The 12,976-nt window shown below is 43.0% G+C and overlaps 1 protein-coding gene across 1 annotated transcript in view; it reads right to left on the bottom strand.

Moving 5' to 3' along the window:
* LOC134549263 (uncharacterized) overlaps positions 1 to 6,218 on the bottom strand; it is a 39,596-nt gene extending 33,378 nt beyond the window's left edge. The window contains exons 1-2 of the mRNA XM_063394829.1: positions 6,215 to 6,218; positions 5,611 to 5,955 (exon numbers count right to left, since the gene is read on the bottom strand). Coding sequence (XP_063250899.1) covers positions 5,611 to 5,955; positions 6,215 to 6,218 — 349 coding nt within the window. The remainder of the gene's footprint in view (positions 1 to 5,610; positions 5,956 to 6,214) is intronic.
* Between the last annotated feature and the right edge of the window lie 6,758 nt (positions 6,219 to 12,976).

The following is a 12,976-nucleotide window of genomic DNA, read 5'->3' as shown; positions in this document are numbered from 1 at the left end:
ACATATTTCTCTGAGCTACTCAGTTCAGCGGCCTGTCCCTCCAGCATTAAAATAAATAGACTTGATGGTGCTGCTGAGATCAACCCTTTGCAGGGTACTTTCCTACTTTTGAAACTACATAGAATGAGAAAAAAAAATCAAGAAAAATAAAGAAAACAAGACCAGTCTAAATAGTACTATTTTTTCTAATTTGGCACTCCAAAAATATTTGCCTCTGTAATTATAAAAACATGTGAACACTTTTATTATTGAAATTGTAGCTGCCCTCTCCTCTGCTTACACTGACAAAAGAACTTCAGGAGCTGAATGAATGCCACAGCAAACATATCTGTGTGAAGATATCTGAATAAATAGGCAACATGCTAAGTGTCCCTCAGATTTAAAGTGTGGCAAAATATCAGTCAGCAATTCAAATGCAATCAATCAAGGGCTGTAGAAAATGATGACTTAATTAATATTTGATAAAGGTATATTGGTTATTATAATAATAAATTCATTTTTCCTTAGCTCCTCTTCCTTCCCCTTTGCAAAATGTTCGATTGGTATGCAAAGCAATTTACTTTTCTATTTGTGCTTTAACAAGTTGGAAAAGAGCAAATCACTTTGAAACTCCACACAGATTGGACAGGAGCTAAATGTTTTCCTTGGCAGATAACAGGATACGACGGTTGAGGTTAATTTAAATTTACGTGTGTAAAAATAAATAAGCAGTACATTGCCATCTCAAATCTATAGACTGCTTCCAAAAAGGCTGCCCTAATTTAAATAAAGAATGCATAAGGTAATGCATCAGCTACATACCAAATATTGACCCAGCATTGCCTCTTTTTTATTCATAGAACACTCATTTGGAGCACCAGTGAGATAAAGCTCTTTGGAGCGCCACCCTACCCACCCCCCTCCTTTTTTTTTTAAAGCAAAACAACAAAACATGATTCATGCTTAGATGTGTATTTTAGAGCATCATGCCTAGACGATTTTTATGAGAGTTTTGAAAAGTTCTGTGGAAGACCCTGCAAACCACTGTAGCAGTCAGATCTTTATTTGAAACTATTATGTATATAGTCTTAATCCAAATCCCATTTGAAGTCAGTGGAAAAACCCCCGTCGCCTTCAGAGGCCTTTGGATCAGATCCTTTGTTTCCAGAGGTACAGAACAGCAAATTTCAAATGTATGCAAGAACGAGGAGTTTACAACTACTAAATAAATGGTAAAACTTATCTGTGAAAAAAGACATTTTTATAAAGGGCAACTCAAAATTATGAGATCTCATATTTGACGGTGTATTTTTTTTTGAAGACAGGCTGCAAAGGGCCCGATCCTGGACATTTTATTTCTACATATCCCTCAACAAATGATGGTGTCTTGAAGGGAATTACAGTCTATTTTGGAGATCGTAAGTCAAATAAAACCCTTCTAGAACTGGAGATTTAAAATACCCTCTGTGAGTGCAGAGGAATACCTGTGGACAGATTTCTGCACCACTCCTAAGAGAATCACAGGCTGGCATGCTCTCTAGTGAGAAGTTACAGGCCAGAATTATTAGCAATTCCACAAATGTACAAACAGACTAGTTCAGTGAATATCAGGTGGAGGGGGATTACTCCAAAGCATCAAACTCAGCTGAATAGAATTCAATGTCCTGTGGCTCAGGTATGGAGTCAGATGCATAAACAAGTACAGATCCGCACGGCCCAGTACAGTTTACAGCAGATAAACTCGGGACTTACAGAAGTGCTTGTGCACTTCCCAACACCTACCCGTCCATTTTCTATCTACGGGCATCACTGCTGGGGAATGTCTATTGTGCTGGCTACAGGGACTCCAACTTTTTGTCTTGTGGCTGCAATGGTGAGTCTAGCTAGCTGCACGCACACTGAATAAATGAACACTTATCTCTGCGACAATCAAACGCGCTGGGCGAGCACACGCGGCACGAACACGCATGCGGCTCTGAAGGAACACGCTCCACGGTGTGTCTTATTCGAGAAACAAAAGACATGCAGTCGTGTTTTTAAATTGTTTCTTCCCCCTTCTCGGACAGGTACAGGCGCCATAAATCAGCGTTAGAACTGTGGCAGCGTGGCTTTGTTGTGCATCTCAGACCTGCACAAGCAGCACCACTGCGGGGGGAGGAGGGAGGGCTGATTACCGGCACCTGCTTCAAGCTGCGAGGGACTGATGCAGTTAGCAGGAAAAATGCCTAATTAGAGCGCATTTCCATTTTCCTGAGGGAAGGTGTCACGATTGCTGAGCACCCATGTGCACGGCAGACTCTGAGCACCAAGGCCCTGCCAAGGCTTGTGGAACATGTGGCACATGGACGGAGGCCGAGTGCAGCACAGAACCCATTCTGCTCACAGGGGAGCTGACGAATGAGCTGAGTGGATGTGAATTACATCCCCTCCCCACAAAAAAAAAAATTTTTAAATAATTAAATATATATATAATTCTGTTTTCTTTTCGCAAGAAAACTGGATGAAACAAGGCATTCCTTCCACTCCTTTCATTTCTCCTTAGCTGCCACAAAAGGTTTATGAATACTTGGCATGAAGTATGAGAAGACAGTGCAGTGCCCATAGAGCCACACAAAACACAATCCAGCCTCACACTCCTACTCATCTCACATATTCAACAAAGACGAGAAGCCCGGACTGCACCCACATCTCAAAGAGCTAACTGCCGCTCCATTCTCTTTCCCTTTCTCTTCTCCACCTCCTCCTCCCTTTCCCCTCTCCTTTATCCACAATAAAATCTCTCTTACCCCAATCCAAACCTGGCAGCGTTCATCCGGATGAAATTACAATTAATTTAAAAAAGTTTAGGTGGACAGCCACTTGCCGGCTCTGGCAGTCAGGACCCCACGGTGCCCTGGGGTGCAGGTCCTGCTCCCGTGGGATCACGGCTGTGGCACTCACGGAGCACGCCTCTGCCCAGCACCCCGCACCCCTCCCAGGCCCAGAACACATGGACCTTGCCCTGTGTTCCCCTCGTTCTCCACACCAGTAGGTAAAAGCCAGATTTTCAGCCAAGACAGGTGGGAGGTTAAGAAGAGACAGTTCATTTATCAGCAACTCCTTAAATTTCCTTTTGGAGGACAAAAGTGCATTTCGAAGATTGAGATGAGGAAGAAACACTCATTTTGCCCTCAACTCACTCTACCTCAGATTATTTTCACTGTGTTTCGCTCAATTATTACCTGAAAATATGCAAAACTTCATAATTATTATCTGAAAATATGCCAAACTCCATCTTAGCCAGCTATAAAAAAAATCTTTTAATTAAGCAAAATATTGTCTATGCTTTTCATTTTTCATTCCATGCATCAAACATTTTGTACGAGAATCTTGGCACTCCAACACAAAACACTTTCAAAATGTAAATGCTCCAGCACAGATGCATAATTTCTGAAGACATTCATCTGAGGGGCTGAATAGTTCTATCAGCAGTTATATTTCAAGTTACAGGCTAAAAATATTTTTAAATGTAAACCCTGGAAATTGCAAATCTAATGAACAGATTTTAATCCCTCTTCAATTAACATGCACGTGGTCTTTATAGACTGCTATGTTAATTTTCAGCTAACTTATTGAAACCCTCACCGTGAAATAAACCAGGCAATTCGGCTTCTTTTACTTTCAGAAGTAATTTCTAGCAAGCCTCCACAAAATAATGAACTAATATGCAAGGGACAATTTTATACTCCTTTAAGCTAGTCCTCAGCAACAAAACAACCCACAAGTATTACAATCTAAGGATAAAAAAAAAATCTTCTTTAGATAAATTGCATCATTAGGAGCAATATTGCCGAGTACTCTGAAATTTCTCAGTGAGGAGTGTTCAGCAGTTTGTGAACTCTCAACTAATATTTTATTTGCATTGTACCGTGTAGCTGCTACAGGCCTCTAAAAACTACTTTGAAGAAATTAATTTTAGCTATCACCAAGCCATATGCTCCTAAATTCCTTCTTAATCTACACAGTTCACTAAAACATTCTCTAGTTACTTTGAGCATGATCAGCCAATAAATACTGCTTTACTACTTACAGTTATGAGTTGTATTTCAGTTTATGTTGCCATAAAACACTTCTAATGCAATGCCAATACGGAGATGGTTTTGATACAATGCTGTCAATGGCCTGAATTTAAAACTATTTTTGTATAATTCACAAGGTATTTTCAAATTATTTGGGGTTTTTTTTGGGGGGGGAGATTTTTTTTTCCTTGTTGTTTGTGGGTTTTTTTCTTTTCTTTTCTTTTTTTTTTTTTGTGAAAACCCCCAAACTTATTTGTATTTGGTCTATTATTTACCTTAAATCCTACACACAAATAAAACTAATGGGAAAAGATGAAAATATTTTACACAAGCCTCCCATTTTTTCCTGTGTGCAGAAAAAGCACTTTGGTTTAGAAATATATATGAAAGGACTAGTTTCCTCATAAAGTCTCCTAAAATAGATTTATTTTCAGATACTTTAATTTCCACATAGATTAGTCTATATAAAAAACAGAAAATACCTATTATCATGAGTCTGGCAATTTCACAGTAGTAATAAATCTGAAGTGTTTAACCGTCTGTCAAATTGCGCCTAACTCAGTACATCTCTATCCACATGCTACTTTGGTCTATAAATGGCATTACGCTAATATTTAAGTATTCTACTTAAAATAAATTCCTTCATTAACACCCGAAGAGAAAGAGTGGGAGTGTGCATGAGCATGTGCCAGGGCGTACACATAAAAGATAAAAAGAAAATACACTTTTGGCACTTACGGACCTCTAAAGGCCTTGAAAAATAGTATTTTTTAAATATATGATAAGAATGGTAATTAGAAACTAATCCTGAACAGCTACAGGTATTAAAAAAACTTAAACACGAATGCTGAAAATATTTACGTTCAAATTCATGTTGCTAAGAAAATCAGGAAACGTAATTGTGATGAGATACAATGACTGAAGAGCATCAGATAATTACCTGCAAAGCCAGGAGTTGAGCAATGCCACCCGGTCCCTTCTCTCGTATGTCCCCCTACAAATAAGCCCCGTGCACTGCCTGGTGGCTACGTTACAGCTGCTCTGCACAGGGATGCTTAATAACGCTTCACACAGGCTGAAATATTAAATAAATGTAAAAAACTTGCACCGCCCAACTTTGTTTCTTCTCTCAAGCTCCCTTCTATTTTTATTTTTTAGAAGGGAAAGGGGAAGCGCCATTCAGGAAAGCAGCTATATTGTGCTCAATGAAGGCAGGACTGGCACAAGTCCTAGAACATTTGCATTCAGAAATAAAAGCTGTGATCGACCTTTGTCTGCTAAGAAAATGAAGCTTGCTGGTTTTAAACAGGCTAGCGAAGGGAGGGGCAGACTCGATGGAGAGGGAGAAGAGAACCTAAAAAACAGCAACAATAGCAAATATTAGTCTATCACATCCTTAATAGGCAGCAAAGCGATCCTCCCGAACGAGCCTGGACCTCGCCGGGCTGATAACGCACTCCAGGTTAATCATAAATTATCAGGCAGACGCGAGCCAATGTGCCGATCCCCACGTAGTTCCCGAAACTTGATTTTCCCACTTGGCATCCCCTGCGCTCCGGCGGGAGCAGCTTACCCTGGCAGGGCGGGACGGCGGCCCGGGAGCCGCCGATGGATGCGGCGCTGGGTGTTCCCCTCGCAGCTCCGCAGTCCCCGGGAAGGCGGGCGGGAGGCTCCGGGCGAGGCGGCGCATCTGCGCGGCCGGGCAGGCCCGGGAGGCGGCCTCGCCCCGCGCCCGCACCGGCCCCGCCGGCAACAATGGGCGGCTGCGAGGGGTGGCAGGGACGGCGGCGAAGGGAAGGGAGCGAGCAGGCAGAAGGGAAGGGAGAAGAGAGGGGAGGGAGCGAGGGAGGGAGCGAGGGGGGAGAAACGGAGGGAAAGAGGAGGGGAGGGGAAAAAAAGAGAAGCGTGTTAAGCTTGTCTGGTAGTTAACAAGTCTTGAATGAAGAATGTTAGCAAACAGACAAACAGCATGTCTGATGCATGCTAATAGTCCTGGCTTCACCACTGACAATATGAATAATTCAGTAGAAAGGAGGGAAAAGAAGAAGCGGAGGAAAAAAAAAAAAAAAAAAAAAAAAAAAAAAAAAAAAAAAAAAAAAAGCATCCTCCCTTCACGCTCCCAAACGTCTGCAGAGGAGACGGGAATAAAAAGTGTGCCGCAACTTTCTCCTTCCCACCCATCGCACAGAAAATATTCAGCAAAAAAGGCCGGTCGGGCACCAGCCCTTTCGCCAGCCCTGCCTCTCGGAGATTTTCGATTCCTATTTTTGTTGCCTATTAATTTCCCCCCCACATCACCCCCCCTCCCTCTTTACCGCCTATTTTACTTCTTTTGTCTGGGAGCTGGCACCTGTCCCAGAGACGGCATTTTACTGCACATCCCCTTTTCCCTCCTCAGCAGAGAAAAGCGGGGGGAAGGTCTGCAAGGACGAAACAGCCTGTGCACCCCCTGCCCCCCCAGACATTTCCCCCCATTTCTCCTTTTCAGCCATGGTCCAATTACAAGGGGTTTGGAGGGATATCACACGCCCTATTTCACATGGCGCAGATACCTACAGCCATTAAAAATATATTTCTATTATGAAAGAGAAAGAGAAAGGCAGCGAAAGCAAGAGGCTCGTTCCCTGAGCAACACTGTGCACTGGGACTCTGGGAAGGAAAATCACCAGCAAAAGCTCTCATCTTGAGAGCACACAAACCTGCAAAGCCCGAGCCACTGCTCAGGCAAAGGAATCCATTTCCTTAACGGAGGGAAAAGGGAGTGAGGGGAAGGGATGAGCGGAGGGGTGAGCCCTCGGCGCTTTGCCCTCTGCATTGGGATGTACAGCGCAGGAGAGGTGAGAACCAGCCCCGCTCGGGAACGCTGGGAGAGGAGGGCTCAGGCAAGCAGAAGAAAAAGAAGATCCTATTTGCAGCATTTTTAAAAGTTCTGCTCTGGCAAAGGCCGTCTGAAGGGGAGGCCCTTGCAGCAGGAATGCGAGCAGCAGCCGCCTTTCCAGAGTCCAGCCTCCTTCTTGTGAGCGACTGGAGCAGTCTGGCGGAGGAGGAGAAGAAGGAGGAGGAGAAGGAGGACGTGAGCCAGCGAAACGCAGCGGGCTGGAGCTGATGATGAAAGCGGCACGGCCCTGCGCGGACGGGCTCCTTTCCATCCCCCGCAGCCACGGGCACACGGACACGCACCGGGCCCGGCCCCGCGGCCGGGGGCTGCGCTGGGGACGGCGCCGCCGGGAGGGGACCCGGCAGAGAGGCAGCGATGGGAGGAAAGGCGCTGCGCTGGAATGTAAATGCACCCACGCTATGGCAATATGCTTGACAGGGCAGTGCGGCTAATGAAGCTTTTAATTGGGGGAGGTGGGGGTGTATGTGTGTGTGTGGGGGGTGGTTTCTACGGAAATATCTCCCGGGATTAAACGGAGAGAAGAGGCTCCTCTCTCTGCATTCACACACCTACACCGCTCTGCGTAACACAGCAGTCCGCAAGGACCACGAACTACAGCACACACACACATAAAACCGACCCCAACCTACCGAGCTGAAAATGGCTATTTGAAAAAGTAAATACTGTATGTGACAGAAAAACTTTGTGATTTTGTTTTCTCATGCCCTTACTTCCAAACCAGCTGCACAGCCAAGCTCAGGCTGCTTGGCCCTTATAACTCTCTTGGCACCGAGTCAAAAGCTGATAAGCATTTGGGCGAGACAGCTCAACTGCTGTGCTGGAAGAAAAACAGCTGCCATGATTGCTGTTTGATTGAGAGCGCTCGCACACACTCACAAAAAACATACCAGGCTGCAAGGACGGGCCACAAATGCCTGAGGATTCAGCTTCAGAAGATCAACATACATTTCCTTGAAAAAAGAAAAAAATATGTAGTTTCACCTCCATACACCCTCCCCTTCTTAAAAGAAAACGTGCTGCGTCGACTTGCTTTTCTTCTTCCCATCCCCCTCCATAACCTCAAGCAAACTCAAGGAATTGTGCCAAAAGTCCCGTTGCTAGTTACCAAGTGCATTTTTTTAAACGTCCCTTTGATACTTCTTTCCCTCCTGCTTGCCATGGAATATGCAAGTAAGATAATCTTTCCATTACTTACAAGAAGTAATTAAAAAAGAACTTCTAGCTCAGCGTTCCTTTCCCTCTTTCTCTCTTAAGGGGCAAGAAGAGGGAAGCGAGGGGGAGAAGGATGTTTTTTCTCTTTGCCGAGTCCAACATTTGGCTTTTTCCATTTGTGGCAGATCACTGTAACGCTATTGTAAAACAACTTCCTGCCCCTTTTGGCACACGTTCCAGAAGCTGCTAGGCTAAGTTCATAGCACAAACTTTTTTTCCCCTTGCCGAAGAAGAGAGACAAAAAAAAAATCCTGCAAATTATTTTCCCCCTTTTTCGGCTAATGGACTCACAAGGTGAATTTATTGCAGCTTTTTAAGAATGTTACACAAGAGACGTCGGTCTCCCAGCTGGATAATTCATAAGATGAAAAGGTGGGGTCATTATAAATATATGTCTGTGTGTGTCTGTGTGTGCCTGCATTTTAATTCTGTCATTTTGAATTGTAAGTCTCAGTACCATCAGGTGGATAATGAGCTAAGCTGCTTCATCTGCCGTACTAATTTGTATATCTATCATAGCACAGATCATTGGCTCAGTACATACAGCCTCCTACTTTCCAATTGCTTTTGTGCTCTAAGGTGACCTGCATCTCTCTCGTCTCTCTCCTCTCCTCTAAACGCTCAGCCTCATGAAAATGCCCACTGGAAGCTCCTAAACACTCTGCTAGAAACGAGAGACGTTGCAGTCTCTCTGCCATAAGCCAAAAAGGAAAACTAAGGCCTCCACAAGTTGCTCTCTCACGGTCTCTCCCTCCCTCCCTCCCTCTCCCTCTGTTTCTCTCATAGCAACAGCATTTCTTGGTGCGCCTGCTTTGGCATACATCAGCATTTCCACCGTCCAAGTGTCCTTTTGCGTCACATCTCGCCATTTCATTCAGCCAATGAAATCTCCTTCTTGCAATAAAAATATATAGACTTTTTCTGTTATTGGTATATTCAAAATTTTTTTTCATGTGCTTTCCTAACAAAAAACGTTGTCAGGCATTTGATTTGCCCTGCACTGGTGGGGGGGGAGGGAGGGTGGAGAGGGGGAGGAGACTGTACAAGATTCAACCTTGAAGAGTCTTCTTTGTGGAAAATATGTTACCGTAAGAAAAAAGGGATTACATAGTTACTTAAAGTCATAGTTGTCCCTCTCACTTACTATTGATTTTGCTTATGCTATCATTGCTTTCCTGATGTACTTTTAAAGCAGCTAGGCAGCTTCAACTGATTGGAAAGTCAATACCATGTGTGTCTAAGTTTGTAAAATATTCTTCAGGAAAAAGGATATATTAATTGATATTTTATTCCACTAAATATTGATCACGAGACGATAGAAGAAACTGCAGTGTAAAAAGAAAAACCACAGACATATGTTTGTACCCATCCAAAGGGGCTGCTCTTCCATGCACTATCCTCAAAATGGAGCAGAGGGTTTCAGAGCTGGAGGTTCTTTCCACGAGGCATTTCCCTCTTCCAGACCCTCACAAGTGCAGTGTTTCAGTGCCTGGTAAAGTCGGTGCCCAAGGCTCCTTTCTCCGCCCCAGGTACCCGCTCACGAGGCGGCCGTGGCGCCGCACGCCCTGTGCCTGGCACGGCCAGCCCTGCCTGGGACACAGCCCGGCCATGGAGCCAGCCTGGGGCTCGGGGCTGAGCCCAGCCCGCCCTGCTCTCACTGCTCGGGCTCAGCCGAGCCCACGGGGCACCGCCCGGCCCGTGTGGGCTCTCGGCGCTGCCTAGGTACCCTAACCCTAACCCTGGCCGTGCTGCAGCTCCTGCCGTGGCAGCTTTAGGGAACCTCTGTTACCCATTTCAATCCTTGCATCTCCAGAAAATGCTCAACTACCAGCATTCTGAGGAGAACACATTTCTTCTAGAACCAAAATACATATTTTATGGTTTTCTCTTACCAACTTTTTTTTTTTTTTTTTTTTTTTTAATGGTGTGAAACCACAAAATGTTTCTAGTATTTATTTTTAGGGAATTATAGTAAAAGCATACTAGAGATTATCAGGACACAGTTGACAAGATACTTAAACAGTAACTTTCCCACAAATATTTATTTCGGTAAAATGACACCTAGTAATTCTGACCTCTTCTAATAAATGGTCTCTATTGCATGTAGACTGTGGATGCAGAGGATGTGCATAAATTCTGGATGGTTAAAAAGTAAAAGCAAAATTTCTGGATAACAGCTTTAGCAGTACACTGCCATCATATCCAGCTAAAACTCTTATCATTTTTGTTTTAAAATAATGGCATGACATTCCTGATAGTATTTATTTTAACAGAACATGCACAGATGAGAATGTTAACCCTGCACAAAAAAAAAAAGAGATTGCCCATGATAGTGCAGTCAACAACTTTTAATGCCAATGAAATATAAAAGACAGACCTGTTTTTTAGGGAAGGATCAGACTTACGCAGATGAATTGCTTAGTTCAGAGTGTTTCACTTGCATTTAATCAGCTTTCTGAATGACTTTCCCCCTTGTTTCTCAGACATGATTTTTAGCTCCCTATTTATTTTTATACTTTCTATACAAAATATAGGTCTTGTTCTTTACTGTCCATGCCTGCTCCTTCCTTTCTCATTTTTTGTTAATGTGAAAGAGGCTGAGGTTCATCCCTTCTTTTGCCTGCTCCTAATGGGGATAGGTCTGGTGCATTTGGAGGGTTAAAAGTGCCTCGCCTTTACACAATTGCAGCTCGTATTCATCCACCCAAAGCCACCCTTCCTCGAGCAGACACATAAATGCATTCTCTCTGTCACCACAGTTGTGAAGTAAGACTGAAAGTTGTCTAACTTTAGGCTACGGCAGTAGTAAAAAAATTAGGGATTCAGGAAATAGAAAAACAATTACTTCAAGTTCTTCTTGTAAGTGTCACTTAACAGAAATGGACTTCCAAAAAGGGAGGTGGAAAAATTATTTTAAGATTCATAATGCTTGAATAAATTCAAATTATGCAAACAGTAGTAAGCCAGTATTTTCATACCACAGTTTACACTGTTACAGAATTTTATATCTCCTTTCTTTTCCTTTAGCACAAGTTATGTCTATTGGAAACTCATTATAAATACTCCTGCTGAACACTAATTAATTTGCTTGTATTTTAACTCAAAGTGGCATCTCTTGTTCTTTCCTCTTAGTTTGGTATGATAGAGACATCCACACTGAGGTCACCTCTAAAGAGATCATGATTTTTTTGCTCTCCAGATAATACAACTCATTTGCAATACAGGGTGGTTCGTAATCTGACAGCCTTCAGAAATATTTAATAAAAAATGATCAAATAATGTTTAGTTTTTGGGGTTTTTTAATAATCCAATTAAACTTTTTTTTTTGTAAAGATTAAGTTATCCAGACAAGTGTAAATTCCTCCTTTTTTATTTTATTGTATCATTAAAATATTTCCAGTGCAGATTATAAAAAAATCACCAAGAATAATTTTACTTAACATTTAGACAGCTTTTGTTTTTAAAGGCAATCTCTAGGAATTAAAAATAAAAATAATTAAAATCTATCTAGAAAAGCAAAGCAGTCTTGTGCACCATTCCCTGAAAGGACCAGTCTGGAGTTTACAGGGGTGCACACTTCAGAGAAAGGACAGCAATTACACACAGTGCCATTGTGCAGGTCACTTAGGAAAGTTCTGTTTACTGCTGGATAACTTGCATTATTTCCAATGGACCAGTGGCCTATTAAATTACAGGGGAAAAACACTGAAATACCAAATAGACAATTCTGAAATGATCTAAACTGTAAAAGCAAGCTGAAAGAGGATGTATTTCTACACCCTTCCCTTCAAAACAGAATGAAGCGTTTTGCAAAAACACTTCCTCCAGTACACTGTACTTTAACAATAGCGTTGCACAGAAAACTTGGCATTAAACTGGCATCAACATAAGTGAAACTCTGGCACTAGGACAAGTGGCTTATTTTTTAATTTAATTTTTTTTTCTCCAAGAAAGGAGGCATTAAAGGGGGTGCTCGCATTAGCAGGTTGTTAAGGGTGCTACCGACACAATTTTGTTTATCTTGCAACTTTTTCCGCTCGGTTTTTTACTGCAGTTTTGTGTGGGGACCGCGGGCCCCGCTCCCCCGTGGCAGCCGTGCGGAGAGCCCGGGCCCAGGCGCGTTCCCGGGCGCGTTCCCGGCGCTGCCCGGAGCGCTGAGCGCGGGCACTGCGGCTCTGCCCGGGGCACCGCGCCCCAACAGCCGGGGGGGCTTCACCCAGCCCTGCCTCCAGCCCATGGGCACCTCTGCTTGGACAAGGGTGCCGCGCAGAAAGAGCTGCTGGGGAGATTAAAAAAAAAAAAATCCAAAAAATAAAATAGATATCTCTAGAAAACAAGGAGGGAAGAAAAAGAAAGGAAAAAGAACACACTGGGGGGAAAAAAAGAAAATGTTTGTTTTTAGGGAGTGATAAGCTGCAAAAAGTAAGCAAATAGACATGATGAAATCTTCATTGAAAACTTACAATTTCTCAGGTCTGAAAAGGGCTTTAAATTCCTTTGTATCATGAATTACTTAAAGGTTTTTAAACCACTCAAGAGCTGCCCAGTGACCAAGTTCTCTTACATTAAGCATCCGTGTTTTAATTACACCAGAGTGCAACAATCCTGAACAAAGTGAATTGCAATGCACATAAAAATCACATACAGCGCAAATTCCTTTGTGGTTTTTTTGGTAGTGAAATGATAGCAAAGATGAAAAATTTCCATAAACTGTAAGAAAATAAAAAGGGACTTCCATTACAGTATCACTTTCATAGCATAGCTGCAATTACTTACTACACACAGAGACAATCTAAAATGGTTGTAGATACAGAACTCTGTCTGTGAG

The sequence above is a fragment of the Prinia subflava genome, chromosome 4 (genome assembly GCF_021018805.1).
Source record: "Prinia subflava isolate CZ2003 ecotype Zambia chromosome 4, Cam_Psub_1.2, whole genome shotgun sequence".
Taxonomy (NCBI): Eukaryota; Metazoa; Chordata; class Aves; order Passeriformes; family Cisticolidae; genus Prinia; species Prinia subflava.
The sequence above is the reverse complement of the archived record's forward strand: the minus strand, read 5'-3'. Positions and strand labels throughout refer to the sequence as shown.